This window comes from Rhinolophus sinicus, chromosome 5 (genome assembly GCF_057876585.1).
Source record: "Rhinolophus sinicus isolate RSI-liver-muscle chromosome 5, RSI-T2T, whole genome shotgun sequence".
Classification (NCBI taxonomy): Eukaryota; Metazoa; Chordata; class Mammalia; order Chiroptera; family Rhinolophidae; genus Rhinolophus; species Rhinolophus sinicus.
In genome coordinates, this window is record NC_142505.1 from 108097366 (window position 1) to 108123714 (window position 26349).

A 26349-nucleotide genomic window follows, 5' to 3' on the forward strand; every position below is an offset into this window, starting at 1 on the left:
ATAGGGTCTTGTCGACCATATGACGAGAAGTCCCAGATATACAGGTACTTCTCAGGTGAGCCTATCTATTTCTGCTTTCCTTTTTACTTTCCCAAGTAAGGTGAGTAACTTTACAAGTAATAACTACCATTTTCTTAAGTTATGGTATAAAATATTTTAACTGAAATATCAGGAGGCATATTTTTAAAAGTACTTAATATTATTTAATGCCTTTGAGTTTCTATCCAGTATGAGCTTGTAATGCAGACCTACAGCAGTTTTAGGGTAACACTGATTTCTTTTTTTTTAAGCTCCTGAGGCTAAACAATGAGATACTGCACTGTTTAAAATGACTTTTAATGTTCTCTTTTGGGATTCCCTGAGAATGCTTCATTTTTATGCTCATATTCTTACAACCCTCAAGTTTTCAGCCCTTAATAGTGGATTTTCTCTAATTATTCAAATGTCATTTATATCAGAGAGAGTGTTCAAAGGATAAAAATGTAATGTTTACTCAAATTTTAAAATTAATTTTTATATTATATAAAGAATATATACATATATAAATTTTACTATGTAAAGTGTATACATATTTTTCTGACCACACCAAAAAAAAGTCTTCATGAATAAGGATAAAGTCCTATTTTACCATAATTCCCACGATACCTATGTCCCCCCTCCCTCCCCTATTCACTGTTATCAGTTTAGTGGACATTCCAGTTCTTTTCATTCATTTACATAGACAAGTTTGTACCACAATAAAACGGCATTGTTTTGAGGGTTTGTTTTTGCATCAAAGAATGACTAAATACTATTGTTCTGCAATTTGCATTCTGTTCTCCACTCGAAAATACATCCTGGGGAACTTTCCATGTTAGTATAACATAGTATTCAGTAACTGGATATTCCACAGTTAATTTAGCCATTCTCCCAGCTGAACCAAAATTAGGTGTCTCCAATTTGTCAATATTACCAAAAAAACTACTATTCCCCGTAATATTCACAGGGAATTCTGCCACTACTGGCTGTGATTTAAATGAATTGACACATTTATGGCCGGCTCTTTGTAACTGTTACCCAACACAATTACTTTCTTTGATTAGCTCTGATCCTTTGGTCTTGGCTCCTGGGAGGCTTGATTCTCGCTGCCGTGCGCTGAGCGTCATCTTTCCAACCAGAGGAACTCTGAGCCCCGTGGGAGTGTCTTCCTGTCACCCCTTATACTCCGGCTTTAAGGCGAGAGGATTTTCTGACGCTTGTGGCTTTTCTTTTCAACGGTTTGCTGAGGTGAGTTGGACACACACACGCTCTGCTCTTGGTCCACACGTAGTTCCCACTGCCCAGCTATCCAAGCCGGCCCCTCTCCATCACGCCTGGGGTCCGAGCCCTCAGCCGGGAGAGTCGGCGACAGGGGACGCAGGCACAACCCGCGCCCCGCCGCCCTCTGCCTCGCGCTCCCGGAGCTGCCCCCCAGCATCGCCGGCCGCTCTCGGGCCGCAGCCCAGCTCACCTGCCAGTCCAGGGCCGCAGCAGTTGGCTCCCGCAGGGATCGCCACCAAACTCGGAAGTAGCGCCTTGGGAAGCGGAAGTCCCGCCCCGGCCTCGCGCGCCGCAGGCGGGGGCGGGCCCTGCCGCAGGCTGCGACCCTTCCCCCTTCGGGTTGGAAGGGTGGACTGAGCCTGCGCCGACGCACCCCCTGCGCAGGCGTCCTGGTGCGCTGCTCCTCGGGCTGCGGCCGTCGGGGCGGCGGAGCGACGGGCGCGCCACACCCGGTGGGCCCCGGCCGGTGGTCACGCGCGCCTCTCCCGGTTGTCCTCGAGAAGGCCTAAGCTCCCGCTGACCGTTACACGCAGTCGCGGTCTTTTTCCCCTCCCCAGAAGTAAGCGTTTACCTGTTCAGTGTCCTCCTGATTTTCATGTTAACACACAACTGTGTTATACATAATATAAGCAAGCTGTGGATCAATGCGTAGAATACCATGCCGTAAGACAATAAAAATACAAGCTCCAAGTAACAATATGTATTTTCCGTGGGGACATGTGTGTGCACATATATAAGTATATATACATATGTAAGTATATATATAGTTGTGTATATACATATAAGTATATTCGTGTATACATACATGTAAATATATCAACATGCATATACTTATATATCATTATATATACATACCATTATATTTATACGTATAAATACAGACAAACCCCAGTAAGCATATTTGCATATTTATATATACATATCCCCACAGAAGATAACATACTCTTATTATTATTTGGGGTTTGTGTGTTTATTGTCTTCCAGTACGCTATTTTACATGCCGTTCAGCAACTAACTATTTTTGCTAGTTTCTCTTTGAGAACTCTCCACCTTAAAGCAGGTGCACCCCCCTCCCTCCGCCCCGTTTTCTTTTCCAGTTTGTTTCATGGTGTCTCTCAACCCATTTATACAAAGCTATGGGAAGAGACGTTAGGAACCAGTAGCAAATATTTTGGGATCTCTGGCAAGCGTCGTTTTTTTAATTGATGGGTAATATAGTACTTAACCTTCTGCCTCATTTTCCTCACTGTAAAATGGGATTATTAATGGTACCGCACTCTCAAGCTGGTTGCAGGCTGTCAGGGAGTTAAGGTAGATTCATCACACACAAGAGATACTTGGTCTGTTGAATCTTTCAGTAACTTTTAGTCCTTGTTAGTATTTTGCCAGAAGACTTCTGATAGTGTGTAACTTTGTATCTTCATCACTCATGGAGGTGAGCCAGACATTATGCTTCCCTTCTCTGCAGTTCTCCCCTCGGCTCCTCTCCTTGCAATCTGCAGTGTTCTAAGAATGTAAATGTTGGGACTGGTCTGGTCAAGTTGGTGGGGCCACAGGAGGAAATGAGAACCAGCCTTGGAAGGAAGAAGTTTATTATGCGCACAGGTCCCAGAGAAGGGGTCACCACATTCCATGCAGGGCCACAGGGAAAGCACCAGTGGATTTGGTGAGATGGCAAAAGACAGGAGTGAGGGGAAAGCCTGTGCTAGGGTTTCCACGGGAAAGAGAAGGCATGGCAGCGTAAGCAACTCAGGTTTGGCGAGTCAGAATAATTCCAGCGGGCTATGGGCTCTAGGGCCCTGTCTAGTTGTCTGGCACCTGGCCCTGGGATGATTTAGGGCAAAGAGTTAGATGAGGAGAGGGTGGCTGGGTCTGGAGACTTGGATCTCTTGGTTTACATTGCTCGATGAAGATCTTTGCTGTCTCTAAGACTTGGCTAGCCCAGGGAAGGACAGTCCCTCTTGGCTGGCAAGCTTTTTAAGATGTCAAAACATCATAAAATACAGAAAATAAAAAAGATTAATTTATGCAGATCTGGTGCCTTCTGCCCAGAATGCTCCCCTGCCCCAGCTTTCACGTGACTTCCTGTTACTTCTCCCTTGGGTCTGTAAAGAAATGTGACTTGTTGCATTTATATATAACATACTACCTCCCTCCCTTTCTTAGTTTCCTAGAGTTGCAGCAAAAAAATAAAAGTACCCCAAACGGGGCAACTTAAACAGCAGAAATGAATTTTCTCACAGTTCTGGAGGCTGGAAGTCCAAGATCAAGGTGTCAGCAGGCTTGGTTCCTTCTGAGGGTTGAGAGGAAGAATCTGCTCCATGCTTCTCTCCTAGCTTCTGGTGTTTTTTTGGCAATCTTTGGGGTTCTGTGGTTTGTGGAAGCATCACCCCAACCTCAGCCTTCATCTTCACATCGTGTTCTGTGTGTGTGGGTGTGTCCAAATTTCCCCTTTTTATAAGGACATCCGTCACCAGATTAATGCCCACTTACAGGGCCTCATTTTAACTTGATTACCTCTATAAAGACCCTGTGTCCAAATAAGGTCATATTCTCAGATAATGGGGGTTAGGATGCTGACATATCTTTTTGGAGGGACACAATTCAACCAGAACACTCCCCTCACGGTTACCCTTTCACTCCACTGTGTTAGTGCCTCCCGCTCTGCGACTCATAGCACTTGTGTTCACCCCCCGTATAGTATTTAGCCCACTTTATTGTAGACATTACTTTTTTGAAGTCAAGTCCTCTTCCTTCCCCCAAACTGTTGCGCGTACGAACGTGGTAGAAATCCCACTAGTACAGCACTGTTTATGTGTCTCTTACTCATCATTTTTCTCTGTATTATGCACACTCTCTTATGCTGGGTGGACACTCAATGAAAAATTGATAAATGAATGAAAGAGTGAACTATTGGAGCGGGGGAGATGTCCAGAGTGCACAGCTGTAATCATAACTTCATGTATTTATTGCTTGGAGAGCATTTACATTTTTACTGATTTCCAGAAGGAACTCTCTTGGGATTCATTACATTGCACTTGTAACTTAATTAAAAGGCGTATATTTACCCTATAAGCAATTTATTATGTTCCAGAAAGTGTCCCTTTGGAATCAATTTCATCACAGTTACAATCTAATTTGGGGACACATGATGCCTGTTCAATATTGAGCTAAAGCTCCTCATTTGGCAAGTCTCCCTTGGTTACGTTTGATCATGTTCTTCCCTTTAAGTCCTACAAGTTATTTCATTTTGTTATTTATTTGCTATTTTGTTTCAGCTACTGTGATGTGAGTTGCTGCTTATAACATTTCCTAAGTTGTTATTGTTAATAAATGAAGATCAGTTGACTTTACATATGTTTCTTTTTTAATCAGCCAAACTTTTATATTTAATTTGGTTTCTATTGATGATATTGAGTCTCTCATCTTATTTTTATTCTTGTTTTTTTCTTACATTGGTCCAAAAAACAACAATCATATTTAATCATTATGGTAATAACACACCTTACAGGTTTTTTCCTGAATAGGTATAAATCATTTTAAATTTAAGATATTATATCTTTCCTTGTATGATCAGCCAGCCAAATAAATCTTTGCTTCTTAGTAAATATGTTTTCACAACTCTTTCTCATTCCTCATTTGAAACCTTATGCCCTTAAACATCACTGCCATTTTCTCTGCTTTTGTCTTCTGACTTCTGTGTCATTCCTTATGTACATAAGAAGGCTGTAGTCTCCAACTCTGTTTTATCCACCCTACTCCTCAATTGAAATTATCACTCTCAATTTCAACATCTGTATGAATAACAAAACAATGCAAAGTCACCTTGATATATATATATATAGTTTTCACCATTTTTCCGAGGAAGTGGGGAAAACGGCGTATCTGAATAACCAAGAGACGGGCCATTTAGTGTTGTTTGAACCCTCTGAAGACCACCAATGACCATATTTCTCACATTTTCCGTGTGTAGAATCACATATATATTATGTCCCCTCCAAAAAATTGGCATTAAAAAACAACTCTTAAGGATGATGTCTGCAAAAATGGTAGAGTAGGGAACTCTAGGGATGGTCTTTTCCCAGAAACACTGAAAATCCTGGCAAAAACTGTCAGAACCAAACTTATCAAAACTCTGAAAGATGCTAGGTGGATATATCCTGAACAAAACGTGAACTGTTCCAAGAGAAGGGAGCTATATGCAGCTAAGTGTTGAGTGCATTAACAAATGGTTTTAGTGCCCAGATGAACATTCAAAACATTTTAGTAAGTGTCACAGGAGTCCTTTCAGGACTAACTGCTTTGCATTTGTAAACTTATTTTAATCTTAATACTATAGACATTTCATTAAGTTCTGGAAAGAATCTCTTTGGGATCAGTTACTTTCCCTTAAAATCTTTACAAATTGAAGTATAACTCATCATTCAGAGAATCTTTTTTTAGACCTCCTGGCCATGAGTTTTAGACCCTGTACATTTTTCAAGTTTATTATTTATTCCTCAGTACTTTGTTTTAGCTCTTGTAATTAAGATTATTTTTTAAATCATTTTTCTAATGAGATATTGCTAATACATGGATTTCAATTGACTTTTTTATTGTGGTAAAATATATACAAGATTTATCATTTTAACCATTTTCAAGTGTGTAGTTCAGTGGCATTAAGTAAATTTCCATTCAGTTGATATTTTTATGTTTATCTTTTAATCAGCCACTTTCCTGAAAACTCTTAAGTGGGTCTCATGTATTTTCTCTTTTTTACAAATAGATGTATAATATGCAAATGAAGATAACTTTGTCTCGATTCTGATAGAAAAATCTTGTTTTGATGATATGGGTGGGGGGGAATTTTCAAGACCATGTTTAATCATTGTTCAGGCTAGCATGTATTCTTGTTCATGAACTGGACAGGTAAGGAGTTTCTGTTATTTACATCTAGGAAGTGATATTTTTCCTTACAGGCTCAACCAGCCAGTTAGATCTGTACTTCTCTGAATTTCTCCTTTGAAACCCCAAGTCATCTAAATAAAACTACATGTTGGACCTTCTCCTTGTTATCAACTGTATTATCTGTCTTCATTTTTGCACAGTTCCAGGGGCAACGGAGTTCTAAGAATGGGGAAGACTTGTTTTTTACTTCCCAATGGCATTTGCTCCTGAAATCTTGGCATCCTTTTCTTATCCCTTATTTGCCTGAAAAAAAATTCCACTTAATTATCAAAAACGCATTTCAAGTGTCACCACCTTCGTAAAAATTTTCCTGAATGGCATGTACTTCAGGGTGAAAGCCACCTACCCACTGCCTCCTAAGCTTTACCTTCCTCATTTGGAATGTGCGTTATCATGATGTGTGTTAACTAATTAGGCATAACTCTGCATTGCAAACAAAATGGTCTCTGGAAAGTACATACAGTATCGCCAATGCATGGGTCATTCTAGGTTCTAAACTAATATTTTTGCAATACGTAAAGGAGTGACTTGGTCTCTGTCACTTAAAAATAAACTATTTGGTGGCCCATGGCCTCAGATTTCCTTCATAGGAGACAGTGGTCCTCAGAAAATCAAATATATCTTTCCTTGAAAACATTCAGGTTTTAATATCTTATGTTGGGTTGGTGGGAACGGGTGTTCGTTATCCATTCAGATCAAGTTGGCTTTGATAAATTAGACAGACCTTTCATTTGATGAGAGCCCAAAACAAGACCAAAAGAACTTAACTAATAAATAAAAGCTGGAGCTGAATTTACACCTAGTCCATCTGTCTCCAAACAGCGCTCTGTGATGACTGCATCTCAGCCCGTCCTGCACGGTCAAATCTATTGATGGCGTCACCTGAGCAGTCTTAATAGTGAAAGGTAAGTACTCTTTTTTTCCTCCATCCTTTCCTCTTCTTTCTTTTTATGCCTAAAAATGGTAGGTACTTCTTTTAAATTCTGTGTTTCCCCAAAAATAAGACCTAGCCGGACCATCAGCTCTAATGCATCTTTTGGAACAAAAATTAATATAAGACCGGGTCTTATTTTAATATAAGACTGGGTCTTCATAATATAATATAATATAATACAGTACAATACAATATAATATAATACCGGGTCTTATATTAATTTTTGCTCCAAAAGATGCATTAGAGCTGATGGTCCAACTAGATCTTATTTTCAGGGAAACACAGTATGCTTTGTGACTAATCTATTTTTTGGTGTTTATATGATTTCTTCTTCATTCTATACTTATATAGAATGAGTAAAATTAGATTATGAGTAAAACCTATAGAGGTAAAGGGCTTGGTTTATGTTTGCGCAGAGGGGCTCAGAGCAAGGAGTAGCTAAGAGAGTCTAGGTACTACTTCATGCTGTTGTAGGGACAGAGGAACGCTGAGGAATGGAGTGGGGAGTGGTGGGATTGAGCTGATGCTGGATGAGTCCTTGCTAGTTAAGTTTACAATAGTTCACTGTCATCTTCCATGGTCCAGCCCATTTTTACAGGGGTCAGGCTGGTGAATTAAATGAGCACATGATGGAGACCACGAGCCCTGCATCCTGCACAGCGTGGCCCTAGTCTCAGTCATTCCCCCCAAGTGTTACTCTCTTGGCCAGAGAAGGCAGTGTTGGAGTTTCCACATGGCTTTCTCTACTGCAATAGCTCATTCTCTACAAGTCAAGGAACCAATGTGAGGGTTCTGCCAACTGGTAAGTATGACCATTTGGGAATCTGGTAAATGAACATTATGGGCCCAATGGACCCACTAAGGGACCTAGGTCAGGACCCAGCGTATTACTTGACTTCATATCTTCTTGCTCCCTTAGCAAAAAGAGAGCCCTGTGGGTGCTTTAGGTCCCATCCAACTGCATTCACTTGGACTCTGTAACCAATAGCCTGGAAATACCTGAGTGTTCCTCTTTCCCAGTGTATGGTTACCCGAGTAGCTTAAAAGGCCAGGGAAAAGATTTAGAGAATCATTACTGCATACACTTGCCATGAATCTGGCTTCTCTTTTACTGAATGGGTGTTTTGGATCAGTGACCTGGCTCAGGTGGGGAAACTGGGCAGGTGATTGTGGCTTTCCACTAGGATAGCTGGTAGGCTTCTGCATATCCAGATTTTATATGCATATACACATACCATTTGATGATATATATTACGCCTTTGTTGAGTGCCCATCTATCTTGCCGCATGTTCTGTTAGCTATCCCCACGTATAATATATCCCTGCAAGTCAGGTGCCCCTAACTGCTGTTCTGACTACAGCAATCATGCTCACCTTGCTTCTGATGAGTAAGTGCTGCCACCCAGCCTCTGTCACTCCAGGAGCCTATCCCCCCACCGTCCTGCTTCTAGAGCGCCCACTTCTGTAACAGCATCCCTTATTGTCCGCCGGCCTACAGATGACAGCCACCACTGAGTTTCCCCACATACTGGTGGTGCACCTCCCCCCCCATGGCCTTGGTAAACAGCATCTGCCAGGCCTTCTCATGGAATATAGTCAGCGGGAGGGACCCATTCTAGCATCTTCACTTCCCTGAGCCTATTGATCCCAGCCCTTCCTTCACTGTCCACCATGGAAGTCATGGCATCTCGACTTCATTTAGTGTGGTCATTTCTTTTGCCAAGTACCATCCACACAGTATATCAGAACCAGCCCACTCAGGGCCCTTGACAGAGTGTTACACCTATATTACAAGCGACTGTCCCCATAGGTACAAACTCTCCTTTATCCCTCCCCTTTGGCTTAGCTCCTTTGGGAGCCATTTTCAGGCTTATTTACAGTCCCACTGGTATATGTTAGCCAGGTCCTGCAGCTCCTTCAAATCCCACTCCTCCCCAAGCAGGCCTAACGCTTCTCTGGTCCGACCATATTGAGACCTAACCTCAGCGATTAGTCTAGTGGTCTGGGGCAGTCCGGGGGCAGATTCTGAAGAATTCATTGTCTTGAGGCTCTTGCTAGACTTCAGGTTGGGGGTGGAGTGGGCTACTTCGTGGAGCCCAAATAGTCCAGAGGCGTCTGAAGTTGTGCTGTGGTTAGATTCTCATGCGTAGTCTCAGGGTCCCAGCTCTTCTTCATCAGAGCCTCTCCTTGGTGTTGCAGACAGACCGGGCTGAGGAGTCAACCATTTCTAAAGGTCTGCTCCTTTTAAGTGAACCCGAGCCCGGTCTTCAGGACTGCCTGGCCTCACACTGCAGATGATGGTTACGGGCTGCCAAGGAGCTTGGATGCTTTGCTTCATGTTGATGACTGATTGCCTGGAGCCTGTCATTTTCCCTTGTTACAGCATCAGCAGCCACCCAGTTTCACAGTTCTTGTCATTGCTATTTCCCCCATGTCCTCCAATACCAGAGAGATTGAATGAGCCAACACACTCTTCTACCCACCTCCCGTCTCGGGCCCCCCCAGGTGGGAGCCTAACCCCGTTACACAGCCTGTCAGTGTCCTGCCTGTCACCCAAGTCCTGTCCTTAGACACTTCTTCTTAGGACCATTCATGGTATTAACTGTCTTAAGCCAGGCTACCTACATGCAGGGCTTGAGACAGAATTCGGGTTGTGGGGACAGAGCCCCAAAGAGCAGTTTCCAGGCTCTCAGCCTCACGTAGAAAGGTGCTGGCTCAGGTAGTAAATGGCCATCAACTGTGACTGCATGGCCATCAGCTGTGGTTAGTTGGCCGTCAGCTGTAACCAGTGAGCCATTGGCCACTAATATAACTGCTGTGGCTACGCTAGCAGAAAAATGGGGGCTAGCAAGAAGATGGTGGCTGAGCTAGCAAGAGTGGATTGCAGAGAGGCGGATGCCGCCAGTGAGAATATAGTGGTATGACTCCCCCATCTATGGCTCCGTGGGTGTTCCTTTTTGGCCTCACCATATCCTGCGTTCTTATGTGCGGAGCGGGACCAGAGACCCCACAGGCCACCCCGCATGACACATGGCGCAGCGAGCAGGGTACGGTGCTGGCCAAAGCTCTCTGAAGGGCAGTAGAGCAGTTTGTGTGTATGAACACTCTGTCTCAGGAAGACCAGGAGGAGCAGCTGCTGGAGAGCTGGACCCCCGTGGAGGGGTGGGAGGATGTGGATAGTTCCCCAACCAGCATAAGCTGGAGAAAGCGAAGGTCGTTGCGGCCCTGTGGACTGGAAAGTGCTTGCTGAGTTAGCCTGGATGCTGGACTTGTCCCAGAAGGAAAGGCTTGCTGAGCCCTCCGTGGGAGCTGAGGGTGAGGTCAAGGTCGTCCCTCACCCCCAGGACAGCCCTGGCGAATGACTATGGACTATGGAGAATTGCCTTCTATCCCTGATTTAGTGGACCGCTTGACTGTTTGCTTGGGAACATACCACCATGTAGTGGACCTGGCGGATGTTTGCTTTTGTGTCTTGACTGGCCGCCATCGAGAATATGTAAGCACCTTGACTGTGAATCGCTGTTGTTCCAGCAGGGTACCCTGAGAGGCACAGAGAGAGTGGCAGTGCCCTGAGAGCCCTGGCTGTGTCCGGGAAGACAGGTGGTACCCTAAGAAGCCCAGGAAGTCTGGCTGTGCCCAGAAGTACCGGTGGTGCCCTGAGAAATCCTGGCTGTGCCCAGAGAGCATGGCTGTGTCCAGGATACTGCATTCACCTCCAGGCTCCTCGCACAGGGCCCCTCGCCTCGCGGAAGACGCTTGTCGCGTAGATTGTGAGGCGAGAACCTGTAGGGGTGGAGTGTGGGGACAGAGCCCCAAAGAGCAGTTTCCAGGCTCTCGGCCTCACATAGAAAGGTGCTGGCTCAGGTAGTAAATGGCCATCAACTGTGACTGCATGGCCATCAGCTGTGGCTAGTTGGCCATCAGCTATAACCAGTGAGCCATTGGTCACTAATATAACTGCTGTGGCTACGCTAGCAAAAAAATGGGGGCCAGCAAGAAGATGGTGGCTGAGCTAGCAAGAGCGGATTGCAGAGAGGCAGATGCCGCCAGCGAGAATATAGTGGTATGACTCCCCCACCTATGGCTCCGTGGGTGTTCCTTTTTGGCCTCGCCATATCCTGCGTTCTTATGTGGGGAGCGGGAGCAGAGACCCCGCAGGCTGCCTTGCACAACACGGGTGCACGTGATACATGGAGGGAGCGCTCAGGGGAGAAAGGGAACGAGGGAAAGGAGTTAAGCAAGGACGTAGCCTCAGTGGGACAGGAGCTTCCTTCTGATCCCACTGGAGTTCTGGAGCGTGAACTGCATCACAAAACTGGTGATGACCTGCGGCAGGCCCTTCTGCACCTGTGTCAGTGAACCACCGGGGTTAGGCTGTGAGGGGGACGTGGGCGTGGTTAACCTCCCCAGAGGCAGCTCCCCTTCGGCCCAGAGCAGTTGTCAGGAGAAGGAAGGGGGCAGCTGGGAGTTTTTGGTGGCTAACACTCATAGCAGCTGGGAGCAGAATGGGTGGAATGGGTGTCAGCCAGAAAGGGGATCTGGGTAGGACATTAACGGTTCCCACTCCAGGCTTCCTAAGCATGTGGAGGTCCTCAGAAATCTGATTTATTCCTCTCTGACACCTTTTGCTCTTTGATCAAGTAATTACCCGGACTGGCGGGTGGGTCACTTGGGGTCAGTTTGCCTTCAGAATGAAGACAATTTTGGTAAAGATAACTGGTCAAGGAATCTCTGTAGAGATTTGTTAGAGGCCAAGTGAAATCTTCTCTAAAGAGCATTCACTTGGGATTAAGCCCTTGGCTGGAGGAACAGGAGTTTCTGGGGCAAGCTTGCTTGCCATCTCGGCCAAAGACCCAACGGTTTGAAGGCAGGGACTTCCTAATACCTTCTGTAACTTCTCCATTTATGTTGTCAGTTTGCTATAATAAGTGGCACTGAAACTCTTTAGAGGAAAGGGCCACTATGTTTGCTTTCAAGGCACGATGGAGGGGGCCGGCCGTGCAATCCTCCAAGAGCCTGCTCTGGGTAGATTCCTAAGGGGCGGGTTTGGCTTGTTGTTGTTGTCGTTGTGTTTAATCCCTTTTCCTACCCAAGTTGCTCAGGTACTGTATTAAAAGGCTGGCTGCACGGGCAGTTTTTTTTTTTAATAGAATGTGAAATGGAAAATGAAATTAGAAGCCAAATTTCTAATGTGACTTCCAAAGGAAGCATTTTGAAATACCACAAAGCTCAGGTGGACATTAAGGATTTGACTCTTTAATTCCTTCTCATTCTGTATTTAATGATCTAAAAGTCATTTGGAAAAGGCCAGCAAATGACTGAGTCCATCCCCATGGGTGGCCTGTTCTTACAAATCTCTTAATAGTGAAAGGGCTATCAGTGAAATTCCATAACCGTTCTTCTTCAGAAAGCAAGTTGTGGTGTTAATCCCAAAAGTGGGCACTGAAATTTGGAGGTTTGAAATTCACCTTTTCCCTTTTTGTTTCCTCTGAGTACTTCCTCAAAGTACTTCTGCTCCCTCCACATAACTGATATTTCTATCACTTCAGTGATTTCTTTCATAATAATAGTGGAGTAAGCACTACCATAAGATGTATGCAATCTAGAGGGGGAGTGATGAGATTCTGATGGGAACTAAGCAGGGCTTCAGGGAGTGGCACAGCCTAGGATTTCGAAAGGCACATGGAGGAGCGGGTGTTTACCTGAAAAAGCCTGTTGGGACACATAAAACAGTGGCTGGGACACATAAAAGAGGAAAAGGAACTGGAGGCTTCCAATGCCTGGGGAAGGAGTTTAGACTTTTCTATGGGTCAAGAAGTGGCTAAAGGCGCTGAGGAGGGCAGCAACATCTGACCTGTGTGTCTGAAAGATCATCTTTAAAATACATTAGCTTTGAAGAAAAAGAAAGAAAGAAAGAAAGAAAAAGAAAATATCATCTGGCCACAGTGAGAAGGTTGAAAAGGGAATGCAGGGACTAGAGAGGGAGCGCCAGGAAGGGGACTGTGGAAATGGGCGTGGCCAGAGGAAAAGGTCGCCTCGGGAGGGTGAGGGTCACAGCCCCAGGGGAGGTGGGGGGATGTGACTTGGTCTAAGGGGTTAAGGTATGTGCGGGTGGGGGGAAGAGAGAGAGACTGACTCAGGTTAGTGCAGGAGAGCGCCGTGTCCTTAATCAGAGCAGGGAGAGAGGAGCAGGGTCGTGACGGGGGGATGCAACCCTGAACCGTTCTCTACCGGACCTTGCGGTGGAAACATCCAACACTTGGTTGGGATCATGGATCTGGCACTCGGCAGCACGAGCTGGTCTAGTTGCTCCCCAAAGGCTGTGGAAAGCGCGGAATCGAGATGAAATCGTGAAGGCATGGGCTAGGCCCTTTTCTGGATCCAGGTTAATGTCCTCCGCCTACTGGGACATACATTTGTGAAATCTGACGGCGAGTTGGCGTGGCCGAGGGGCCCGCGCCGCAGTCACAGCGGCGAAGCGCACGAGGGAGGTATAGCCGGAGCCGTGTCCGTTTGGGGGGCCCAGGGAGCCCATGTGCGGCGTGCACCGGCGCGGACCGGGCCCGGGCGCGGACACCGAGGGGTTTTCTCGGGCCTCCCCCGCGGCGCAGCGGCCGCCGCCGAGAGTTCGGGGCAAGGACCTCACCCAGCGGCGCCGCGCGGTCTCGGCCCCGCCAATCAGCGCGCTCCTTCCCGGCGCCCGGCGCTCTAGTGACGCGCGCGCCAGCCTGCGCCCGCGGCGCTTTGGCGACGCCCCTCCCGCGCTCGAACGGCCCGTTAACTGCGCGCCGCGCCGCGCCTCTTGTGCGACGGCCCCTGGGCGGCGGCGCGTGCCGGCGCGGCCTCGGCGCGCCCCCTGGCGGCCCGGCGGGGCGCGGCGGGCGCGGCGCTGACCCGGAGGCGGCGGCGGCGGTGCCCGGATGGAGGCACGTCATTGTCCCCCGCCGGGCGGCTGGGCTGTGTGCGGCGGCGGCGGCGGCGGCGGCGGCGGCCGAGGGGGATGGAGCGAGCGCCGAGCCGGGTCAGGTAAGCTCCCGCCTCCTTCCCGCCCGCCGCTGGCCGGCGTGGGGCCCGCAGAGCGCTCCGCTCGCCTCGGCCGCAGCTGGCCGGGCCACCCCTCTGCCGGCGCGGCCCGCCGGGGGCTGGCGCGGCCCCTTGCCCGCCGCCCCTCCGCAGCCGCGGGCCGCCCGGGACCCCGCCGCGCCGGTGGCAGTGCCTACACCGCCGGCCTGGCCAGGCCGCTGGGGAGGGGGCGGAGGCCGCGGCGGCGGGGCGGCGGGGCGGCGGGAGAGCCGGGCTGCGGGGGGAGGCCGGACCCCCTGGTTGCCATGGACACTGCCCTCCCACCCCCACCCGGCCCCAGATCGCCCCCTCGGCCCAGGGACCTGGCCCAGCGGGCGGCTCCCGGGCGGCCTGGCCGACGCCGGTCTGCGCGGGGTGGGCGTGTGCTGGCCGCGGACCGCGGAGCCCGGCGTCCCCCGGCCGCCCGCTGACCCCCGCGTGGCTGCCACCTCCGGCGCCCGAGCGTCCCTCGGACCCCGGGGCTCGCACCTCACCCCCACTTCACCCCCAAAAGAGACAAACTTTCCCACCCGGGTGCCCCTTCGCCGTCCTCCTTCCGCGCGGGTCCGCCCTCGCGGGGCGGTCCACCTGGCTCCTCCGCCGAGTGCCGGAGTTACCCACGCGGGCCGCCGGGCTGAGCGGGCACCCTCCGGGGGAGAGGAGGGGCCGTGCGGCCCCGGCGGTGCGTCCCCAAAAGCGTGTGTGTCTCGGTGGTGTTCTTTATCTTCGGGACAGGAAAAAACAACTTACCTGGAGGGGTCGGGGGCGGAAAAGGAGATAAGTTTCACATGTTTGAAATGAAAATTTGACGGGACAGAAGTTTTACAATCTAGGACTTTAACCTCATTATAATGAATGCAGTTGAGAGATTACTTTTGTTGAATAGCCCTTTTATATTCAGGAAGGCCTTAAGGTTGATTTGTTTATAGGAAAACATGTTGGTTATTTAAAGTAAATACACTAAAATAACAGTAAAACTGGTTGAAAAACTAGTTAACGCCTCTTTTTAAGGATAACAGCAGTGTTAATAGGTTCTCATCCATTTTTGTGGTGACTCAGAAAATTTTTTGAGGGTTGTAGATTTTAAACATAATTCTGCTCTTTTGACTGTATTTTTCATTCAAAGTGCATAGGGGACATGAATAATCAGTTTCACTTATTTGTTTTTATTTAAGATCAGTTTCACTTTCTTTTCTATGACATTGAATACAGTCTACAATGTTTCATTTCTAAAGGTTTAAGGCTTAGTTGTTTTGTTGACTTAAAAGTAATTGAAGTCAAGATTGTGTCTTCTTAAAGCAAGTGCAAGAACGTGGATTGCATTGTTTATGAAAAAGCAGAATGTAACAGTTTCTTTTTACTGATGTTGATATTACCTCAATGTATGTGGAGTGCTACTATGTTTAAATAGCATATACTGATTCTTTTTTTAAAAAAAGCGTGACTCTTTTTGGCTTTGGGTAGAAACACCATGAAATGCCACATAAGGGACTGAGAATTTTAACACTTTTGAATAAAAATTGTACTTACAGCAAAGGAAATACTCGTGAAATCATTTTGTCTCATTCCTCCAGACACATCCAGCCTTGCTCTGTGTAGTACTCATTTATTGTTTCAAACATGCTTTTGTAACTTTGTGTATCTATCACCAGCAGATGTTGAGAGAAATTTTTAATTTTCACTGAAGTAGTTGCTTAAAAGCCCTGAGACTTGTAACAGTGATGCTGAGAAGCCTTCATGAGACTAAAGAGCATGTGACTGTGCATCATAGGTCCTGCACAATATTGCTCGGCTTCCAGAAAGAAAGGTTTCATCTCTGTAGCCAATGGCGTTTAGTTTGATGCCTCATAAGGTTGTAGGGTAAGAATTCATTGGCTGAATATACAAATGAACACATATGGATGGTTTTGGTTTGTTTTCCCAAAATTATAACTCTGTGCAGTTATTGATGACTGAGATGTATGCATTCCTTAATTTTTTTCACTTAAGAGCTCCCTCGCCCCCCCCCCAAAAAAAAACACAACAACAACAACAGCAATTGGAGCCAGTAAAATGGTTTTACTTGGTCATTTGTTAATGATTGCCCTGAAGGGATGTTTATCCTGGGAAAATCAAAGTCTTGGTATTTAATGTCACTGTAAATAAGGCGAGATTAACCTTTCCTTATTACTGTTTCGACTTTCTTCCTTTTCCTACTTCTCTTCCTCCTCTTGTTTTCTTACTATTGTCTCCACACTGTTTCATAATTCCTTTTGACTCTTTGATGAGGAAAGTGTAAACTTTATTTGGGCAATATGGCTTAAGTGTTCTTCTTGAATGAAAGTCCAGTATCTTAGATTGATTTAAAATTTCAGTTCAGTTTTTATTTTATTAAGATCTAATTAACCTCTACTCTTCTGTTTCTACATAAGATTCCAAAAGGTTTCTTTAGGTTGTATTTTTTGGGGGTGAAAATCATGCCTTAGTTAAAAATTACAACAAAATTTTGAGGCTTTTAAAAAAACTGTGAGCAGGCAGTGCTTTGTAACACTTGTTGAGATTGCATGTACATGGGTATTTACTGTCCTTTTACTGTACTGGATGTATTTTAATACAAGTTTTAAAGCCATTCCTACTTCAGAGTTTGTAAGGATTACATGAGATACTGTGTACAAATCCTCAGCACAAACTGGTGCTAAAAGCAAACACTGGGTACTTTCTATCTCCAGAATTCATTCATTTGTTCAACACATGTATGGAAAGCCTTCTGGATGCCAGGTCAGGGGGTATAAATAAGAACATGATGGAAAAAGAACAAGTGTAAATAAGCACCAGTGTGCTGGAAGCTGATAGAAGGGGCTCTAACCAGTCTTGGGGGAGGGGTTTGTCAAGGAAAGTGTCCCAGAGGAAGTGAATTCTAAACTGAGAAGTGGAAGTGTTAACTGGCCGGAGGTGGAAGGATGGGGGAGAGTTAGGTAAAAAAGAGCAGTGTGCGCAGAGCCCGGAGACAGCAGGCGGGAATGGACCATGGGGAGTGTTTGCAGAGCTTCCTCGCTCAGGCAGCGCCAGGTCTAGGGTTAGGGTGTAGTGCTGGGGCAGTTGGGGTCCACTTGGAAGGTTATCTGCAGAGGAGTGGCATACCAGATTTGGTGGCCACTGGGCAATTTGGGAAACATAACTAAAAGCAATCTATTGACTAGGTTGGTACAGCCAGCAGGAACCTAGCTGGAAATGTTGCACTTGGTGCCTAGTCCCAGGTGCTGACTAGTTGGGGTTATAGTTGCTCCCTTTTATAGACCCTGTAGATTCTGTCCAATCTCTCATAGGTTCATTATGAAAATTAAGTTAATGTATGTTCAGCAATTAATGCAATGCCCAGTACATAGAAGATGCTCGATTAGGGGTAGCCCTAAGATTTTAAAATAGGACTTGGAGAGAAAATTATAATTAAGTATTTTTAAAACATGTATTTGTGTTCAAGTTTGATGTCACTAATGTATTATGGGCTTTGTTTAAAAAGTCGTATATTACCAAATAAATGAGCCTCTTCAGAAAAATGTACTTCAAAAGAGAGACTTCCTATATTTTAAAAAAAGGGTATTTCAAACAATGTCTTTTGAACGTTATGCTCAAAATTAAAGCTAGATTTTTCTCTTTGTGTAGAAACTTTTCCCTGAGGCATTATATATGAATTGAAAATTGAATCAAATGGACTAGTGCATTTCCATTCTAGTTTTAAGCAATAGAGAGAAAAGTGTAGGCATTTGGTAAATGTATGGATTTGGAAATTGAGATACCTGATTATAAACTGAAATATCAGACTTTCAGGAGGCAAGGAATTAGAATGACAAGATATAGTCAAATATTTCATTGAAAGTTTTACAATTTAAAATTGTTGATATGTTCAGATTAGCACAATGCTAAATGTCCCAGGGAAATGATTGCAAAGTTTAAAAATACTGTTGCTTTTATATTTGGGTGATTTGTTTGAAAATAATTCAAAATGGCTTAAATAACTTTCCAACATCTAATGGTAAAACAAGTATATTACTTTTCTAACTTTATGAAACAAATGTATGCTTTTCATCTTTTGCAGAGTTGAACAATGACCATAGTTGACAAAGCTTCTGAATCTTCAGACCCATCAGCCTATCAGAATCAGCCTGGCAGTTCTGAGGCAGTCTCACCTGGAGACATGGATGCAGGTTCTGCCAGCTGGGGTGCTGTGTCTTCGTTAAATGATGTTTCAAATCACACGCTTTCTTTAGGACCAGTACCTGGTGCTGTAGTTTATTCAAGTTCATCTGTAGCTGATAAATCAAAGCCATCACCACAAAAGGATCAAGGTACTTTTTAAAAGACAGGATCACTCCAAGAAACTCCTGATAAATGCTGTCAATGGCTTGGTAGTTTCAGGCAGGGCTTATTTTGCAAGATATGTTGCCACCTGAGTGGGCAGCAGTTACATTGTGACAGGCTTCCTTTTCCTCTGTTGCTTGTTCATGATTAACATATGTATCATAACAGGGTAGGTTATTTTTAGGTACTATGATATCAGTAGTTTCTTTTGTTTCTAATTTTTTGAAGGATAAACTTTATCTTGGTGAGAAGTGAGATGGGCAAGCATGTTGTTAACTTGTCAGTTAACTGTAGTTCCCTAAATAGATGTCTATCTTTTAAAATTTTAAAGATGTTTTTTAAAATACTGGGTTTTTGGTGGGGTTTTTTTGACCAGTCAGTATCATCTATAGTGTTAAAGTTAGTTGAAAGAGAGCAGAAATTGTAAATGTTGCATTTGTTAAAACTATAGAAATGTGGTTACATTTGTTAAAACTCATCCAGATGAATAATGCATTGACACTTTAGTTGGTACTTCTAAGGCTTTTGGATTTGGAAGCTTTGAAATGCGAAGAAAATAGGTTAGTTCCTACATAGAATGTTGTTTGGCTTAGAATAATTTGGCCTTTATATTGTTTTGGGTCCTCTTAGTATAAGTGATGTTGTGATATGGGGTGAGTGGTGTGATTCAATGAAGGTGTTTTGGGTGGGGGGAATTTTATAATCACAAAACAAACAATTTAATTGGAAGTTACACATAGAGGTTACAGACTTTCCCGCAGGATGTCTGCTCAGACTCCAGCCTGCTAGAGCGCTTCTCTCTCAGGACTTAGCTCACATCATCCCACCTTGCCCTTCTGGGGGCCCTCATTCCACTCTCTACACACTCATTTCTCTTTTCCTGATTTTGCTCTCCACTCCCCACAAAGCTGAAGCCTACCTTTGCATACTGAAATACTCATTAATATCTCTGCTAAAATACAGAATCATCTCTTGGGCATCGCAGTCTTCGGTAGCACCAAGGACTGGCAAACTTTTGAAAAAGTAGTCTTGCTATGGATGGTTTTGAGCTTTCCTCAATACGTTGCTTTTTGAGCTTCCCCTGAATTTTATTAGAATAATTGTTACTAGCAGTCTGTTTATTAGTCTTAAAAATAGATGAAAATCTTTTTTAGACCACGTATACATAGTATACTTACAAATGTGTATAGTGCCTGCCGAACAGCCAGTGTCTTTACATTTGGTAAAATGGGAATGACGTCACTACCGAGTCTGATGGAGAGTGAGGCCTCATAAGCGAGATGATGGTGAGGATGACAGTGGTGGGCCGCTGAGTAAAAGCATCCATAGCAAATGGTACCGAGAATCGACTTGTCCTGTACTGTCTATTGATTGTGTTATTTATTTTCAAAATTTTTCATTGTGAAACCATTTTAATAGATATAAAAGTAATTATAATGAATACTCATGTGCTCAATCAGTCAATTTTGACATTTATCAACTCATGGCTAATTATGCCGCTACTCACGCCTCTCCCCAACTCCACATCCTTTTAAAGCAAATCCAAGACTTCATATTTCATCTGTAAATATTTTAATGTGTATATCTAAATAGTTCTTTTTAAAAATTAAAACATCTTTATATTAAAAATCCAGTCAATATTCAAGTTTCCCTGGTTGTCATATAATTATTTTTAAGAGTTGGTTGTTGAACATCCAGACAAGGTCTACACTTTGCATTTGGTGGATGTCTTTTATGTTTAATGTCTAACCTCCCCTCACCCCCCACCATTGTCCTTGTAATTTAGTTATTGAAGAAACCAAGTTATTTAGAGCTTCCCACATTTTGACTGCTGTTTTTAAAACTGTCCCTTTCTCCCTTGTATTTCCCATTAGCTGGTAATAAGGTTTAGAATCTTGATCAGATTCAGGTTTGATGGGTTGCTGTTTATTTAGCTTCAAAAGCACGCAAAGTTTTGTTTTAAAATATTTGTTGTTTATTTTTCTAGCCCTCGGTGATGGCATTGCTCCTCCACAAAAAGTTCTTTTTCCATCTGAGAAGATTTGTCTTAAGTGGCAACAGACTCATAGAGTTGGAGCTGGGCTCCAGAACTTGGGCAATACCTGTTTTGCCAATGCAGCGTTGCAGTGTTTAACTTACACACCACCTCTCGCCAATTACATGCTATCACATGAACACTCCAAGACATGTAAGTGTTCTGTGTTATGTTATGTGTGTAGTGTCGTGGTAACTAACCTTTCATTTTTTCCTCTGATACGGAAGTGAGGAATTAAGCCAAGAATCCTGTGATCACTAAGGAGTTGGTTTATTCTTATAGAAACTGTGGAGGAAGACTCTTAGGATTTGTACACAGGTTGCATAAAAAGCATTTTGCACCTAATTTGAACTGTGAAGCTATTTAAAAAGAAACGTAATTTATCAGCAATTGCCATTTCTGAACCTCCTACTGGCTTTCTACACTTGCTGAAAAAATGTGACACGCAGGTCCGCCACCACCAGTGGGACCAGCAGGGTTAAAAAACCCCGGCTGTCCTGGCACCCACCCTGTGTCGTAAGGCCTGATCCCTTTACAGGCTTGAAGCCTTAGTGCAGAGGAATCTCTGGAAATTCATACAGGACTTTCCCTGTAGCGGGTGAGAGCTCAGTTTTCAACCTAAAAGGCAGGAAATCACTTAAAACATATTATGGTCTTTAATTAGATGAAAGCCAACTTAGTGGTTGACTAGAAAAATTCAGAATTTAGAACATGTCTGTTTTTTGAGGTTTTGACCTTCGACATATATTGCAAATATCCTTCATCCTTTATAATGAAATCTCCCTGTTCTTTGATCTACATTAATGCTCAGATTTGCGTGTGTATGTTCAAGTGCTATTCATTAATTATCAGGGTAAAAACCCCTTGGTTTCTTTTTGAATAGTTCTTTACTTAATGGAGAATTTAAACTGGTTCTTTTAAAATGGTTCCCCGGCCCCCCACCCCCCCACCCCAAAAGAGCAAAATAATGCTTGTAAAGAATTTGGAAAGTACAGAAAAATTTAAAGAAACCAAAAGAAAATCACCTAGAATCTCACTGCCTAGAAGTGTTTGTGCCAAGTGAGTTTTAAATTACAGAATGAGCATTCTGTTTGCCCTCATTTTCTCCCTTTCAAAGTCCATAATTCATTCCCCACAGACAGCTTTCCTATTACTTTTGCGCTTAATGAAAGTAGGGTGTGGATGAAAACCCAGCACTGGCACCTGGACAGCGAGAGAGGACCGACCAAAATTTAGCAGCTCCCGTGTCCAGAATTAGGTGCCTATCTTTTATGCTATTGGTAGTTTCTCTCTCTCTCTCTCTCTCTCTCTCTCTCTCTCTCTCTCTCTCTCTCTCTCTATTTCCCCAGCTGTATTGAGGTATAATTGATATATAGTAAATTGCACAATTTGATGCATTTCGACATTTGCATACACCCATGAAACTGTCGCCACAATTAAGATGATGAACCTCTTCATCATCCCTAAAGTTTGCCAGCGTCCCTTTGAAATCACTCCCTGCCACCCTCCCTCCGCCTTACTCCTTCCCCCCAGACAACTATAGATTAGGTTGTATTTTCTGGAATGTTGTGTAAGTGGAATTATGTACAGTATATATTCTCATATTGCCTGGCTTCGTTCACTCACCACAATTATTTCAGCATTATTCCATGCTGTTTAATGTATCAGTAGTTAATTTTTATTGATGAGTAGAAGTCCATTGTACGGATGGACCACAATTTTTTTCTCCATTCACCTATTGATGGATATTTGGGTTGTTTCCCATTTTGGGCCATCACAAATTAAGCTCCAAAATAATTTGTAAATAAGTCTTCATAAGGACGTCTTCATTTCTCTTGGGTAAATAGGAGTGGAATGGCGTGGTCCTATGGTATGTGTGTGCTTAACTTGAAGCTACTTTCAAGCTGTCTCCCAAAGGGACTGTGGTATTTTACACTCCCACCATCAGTGCATGAAAGTTCCCTTTGCTCCGTATCTCATCTAATACTTGGAGTGATCAGTCTTTCCAATGTTTGCCATTCTAATAGGTATGTAGCATAGTAGTGTCTTACTGCGCTATTAATTTGCACTTCACCAATGAATAATCTTTCCATATGGTCATTTGCCATTCGTATGTTTCCTTTGCTGAAGCACCTGTTTGTATCTTTTGCCCAATTGGGTCATTTTCTTACTATTGAGTTTTGAGAGTTCTTTATATTATCTGGATAGAAGTCCTTTATCAGATATGTAATTTGCAAGTATTATTTCCCAGTCTGGAGAAAATAGTCTCTTCACACTGCCTTTAGAAGAGCATATTTTCAGTTTAGAAGAATGCCTCTTCATTATTTTTTCTCTTTATCAATTGTGCTTTAGGTGTATTAAGAAGTCTGTCTAACCAGAGGTGACAAAGATTTTCTTTATGTTGTCTTCTAGAACTTTTATAGTTTTAGCTTTTCTATTTAGGTCAATTATCCATTTGGAGTTAGTTTTTGTTTATGGTGTGAATAGTGGATTGAAGTTCATGTTTTTCAATATGGATGTGTCCAGTTGTTCCAGCACTGTTTGTTAAAAAGACAGTCTTTTCTCCTCTGGACTCCATTCTGTTCCACTGTTCCACTGTTTATCTTTACACCATAACTCAGTGTCTTGATTACCGTATATTTAAAAGTTTTAAAATCAGGTAAGTCCTCCAACTTTGTTCTTCTTTTTCTTATTTTTTCCCTCAGTACTTCATATATTTTATATATTTATTTTTATTTTTCAATAACTCCTTCTTTTTCAAAGTTGTTTTGGCCATTCTTGGTCCTTTGCATTTTCAAATGAATTTTGGAATCAATTTGTTAATTTCTACAGAAAAGCTTCCTGGGATTTTGATTGGGATTGTTTTGAATCTATAAATCAATTTGGGATAAATTGACATCTAAACAATATTGTCTTCTGATCCACAAACAAGGGATACCTTTCCATTTAGTTAGGTGATCTTTAATTTTCCTTAGTAGTGTTATGTAGTTTTCAGTGTACAACTATAATGTGCACATTTTTAAAATCAGATTTATCCCTAAGTATTTTATTTTTTGGAAGCTATTATAAATGGTAATATTTTTTGAATTTCAATATCTGATTGTTTATTGCTAGAGTATAGAAATGCAATTTATTTTTGGATATTGATCCTATATCTTGCAGCCTTGCTAAACTCACTTATTAATTCCAGTAGTTTGTTTTAGAAAAGGATTTCTTAAGATTTTATATAGAAACAATCACGTGATTCATGAATAAATAAAATTTTGCTTCTTCATTTCCAGTCTGCATGCTATTTATTTCTTTTTCCTGCTGTAATGCACTGGCCAGGACCTTCATTACAGTGTTGAATGGACGTGGTGGAGTAGACTTTCATGTCTCTTTCTTAACCTTCAGGGAAAAGCATTTAGTCTTTCACCTTTAATCGTGATGTTAGCTGTCGATTTTTTATAGCTGCCCTTCACCATGTGGAGTGTTTGCTTGCATGTTAAGCCAGTCTTGTATTCCTGAGATGAGCCCACTTGGTCATATCTTTAATAGATACAGGCCTACTCAGTTATCTATTTTCTCCTCAGGGACCTTTGGTAGTTTGTGTCTTTAAAGGAATTTGTCTCAGTTGTTGAATGTGTTGACATAAAAGTGTTCATAATGTTTTCTTATTATCCTTTCAATCTTTTTAGGATCTGTAGTGATTTTTCTATCTCTCTTTCCTGATGTTAATTTGTGTCTCTTTTTTTCCTGATTAGTCTGACTAGAGCTTTATTCATCTTAATTGCTCTCAAATAACTCCTGGTTTCGTTTTTATTTTGTTCTCTGTTTCATTGATGGTTGTTACTGTTTTTGTTATCCCCTTTCTCCTACTTGCCTTTGGATTTAATGGCTCTATTTTAGTTTCTTAAGGTCGAAGTTTAAGTCATCTGACTTGAGATCTTTCATTTTTCCAATATAAGGGTTTAATGCTATACATTTCCCTTTAAGGGCTGCTTTAGTTGCAAACATTTTGATATGTCATGTATTTTTATTTAGTTTAAAATACTTTCTAATTGGTCCTTGTTATTATTTAGAGGTGTGTTTAGTTGCCAAATGTTTGGGGATTTTCCAGAAATTGTCCTGTTACTGATTTCTAGTTTGATTCCATTGCAGTGAGAGAATATATTTTCTATTGTTTGAATCCTTTTAAACTTGAGACTTCTTTTATACACCAGAACATGGTCTAGCTTGCTAAATGTTCCATGTGTACTTAAGGACAATGTGTATTTTGCTATGTTTTTTGGAGTTTGTATAAACACTGGTTATGTTTAGTTAACTGATAATGTTTTTAGGTGGTCTTCTATGTCCTTAGTGCTTTTCTGTCTGCTCATTCTATCAAGTTGTGAGAGAGGGATGTTGAAATAAAATATGTATGTGAATCTGTTTCTTCTTTCTGTCCTATCAGTTTGCTGCATCTGTTTCGAAGCTCTGTCCTTTAAGATTATTATGACCTCTCGATGAACTGAACTCTACTACTGGGTGGGGGGAGAAGCCCAGGCTCCCTACTTGATGTTCACTGACACTGAGATGGGGGTTGTGGTTTGTTACCACCCAGCGTGGATGAGTTTCTAATCCACCTTCCCTAACACTACCTCAGTGGGTGGGTTGGGATGCCTCAGTACAGCCTGGCAACTGGAAGTCTAGGCTCCTCATTTGCCCTTTGCTGGCATGGGTAGGGACGGGGCTACAGTTTTTCTATGGTATTTGGCTAGACTAGAGTGATTACTGTCTGGAAGTTTTCTGTCTTGCTAGGCTGCCCCCTTCCTAGTCTTTTGGCTAAAGAAAGCAAGCTTTCGTTGGGGCTTTGTTTTCTCCATTTGTTTGATATTTCCAGGTTGCTGGTGTCTTCAGCATCAAGTCTGGAATATATGAGGTACAAAGAAAGTTCAGGGAACTCAGCACCATTCATTCCGTGCGTCCTGAGGTTATAGCTTGTCTTTTTCTCTCTGCCTGTCACAGTCTTCTTATGTTTATTTTATATACAGTGTCTAGGGTTATTTGTTTTACTTAGGGGGAGGAATAGGGAAAAGTACCTCTACTCCATCTTCCCAGAAGTGGAAGTCTTGTTTTTGTTTTTGAAAGGTGTTTTCATGGTGTATAGATTTCCGTGTTGACATTTTATTTTTAATACGTGAAAGATGTTACTCCACTGTCTTCTGGCTTGCATTGTATCTAATGAAAAGTCTGTTGTCAGTTTTACATTTGTTCCTATATACATAATGTTTTTTAGTCTTTAAAATTTTTATCATTGTCTTAAGCAATTGTGTAGTTTTTTAATGTTTCTTCTGTTTGGGGCTTATTGAGGCTCTTATGTCTATGACTATTTCAAATTTGCATAACTTTCAGTCATTTAAAAAACTTTTATTTTTATAATTAACATAAAGTGAACTTTTTTTGGTGTACACTTCTATGAGTTTTAACACAGGTATAGATTCCTGTAACCACCACCTCAAGTCAGGATACAACACCATTCTATCACCCTAAGAAAACTCCCTCTGCTGTACTTCTGTAAACAATCATGATTCGTTCTGTCCTTCACCTTCAGAGTCCAATTATTATAATCCATATTATTAGGGACAACTTGAGGTAGTCTCACAGCTCACTGATATGCTTATCTTTTTTATTATTTTGAGGTTTTTGTTTTCTCTTTGTATTTCATTATGGATAACTTTTAGTGCTAAGTTTTCAAATTCACTTATCTTTTCTTC

General features: G+C 43.1%; 1 protein-coding gene and 1 long non-coding RNA gene across 2 annotated transcripts in view; both read left to right on the plus strand.

Moving 5' to 3' along the window:
• Positions 1-1494: 1494 nt before the first annotated feature.
• On the plus strand, positions 1495-11680 carry LOC148758306 (uncharacterized). The gene is made up of 3 exons (XR_016021395.1): positions 1495-1858; positions 7069-7151; positions 7766-11680. It is a non-coding gene; the product is annotated as an uncharacterized LOC148758306 (long non-coding RNA).
• Positions 11681-14125: 2445 nt separating this feature from the next.
• The window catches only part of USP42 (ubiquitin specific peptidase 42), a 32749-nt gene continuing 20525 nt past the window's right edge, over positions 14126-26349 (plus strand). Inside the window, exons 1-3 of the mRNA XM_074313928.2 lie at positions 14126-14205; positions 18317-18566; positions 20567-20767. Of these exons, the coding sequence (XP_074170029.2) occupies positions 18326-18566; positions 20567-20767 (442 nt within the window). The 5' untranslated portion in view covers positions 14126-14205; positions 18317-18325. The remainder of the gene's footprint in view (positions 14206-18316; positions 18567-20566; positions 20768-26349) is intronic.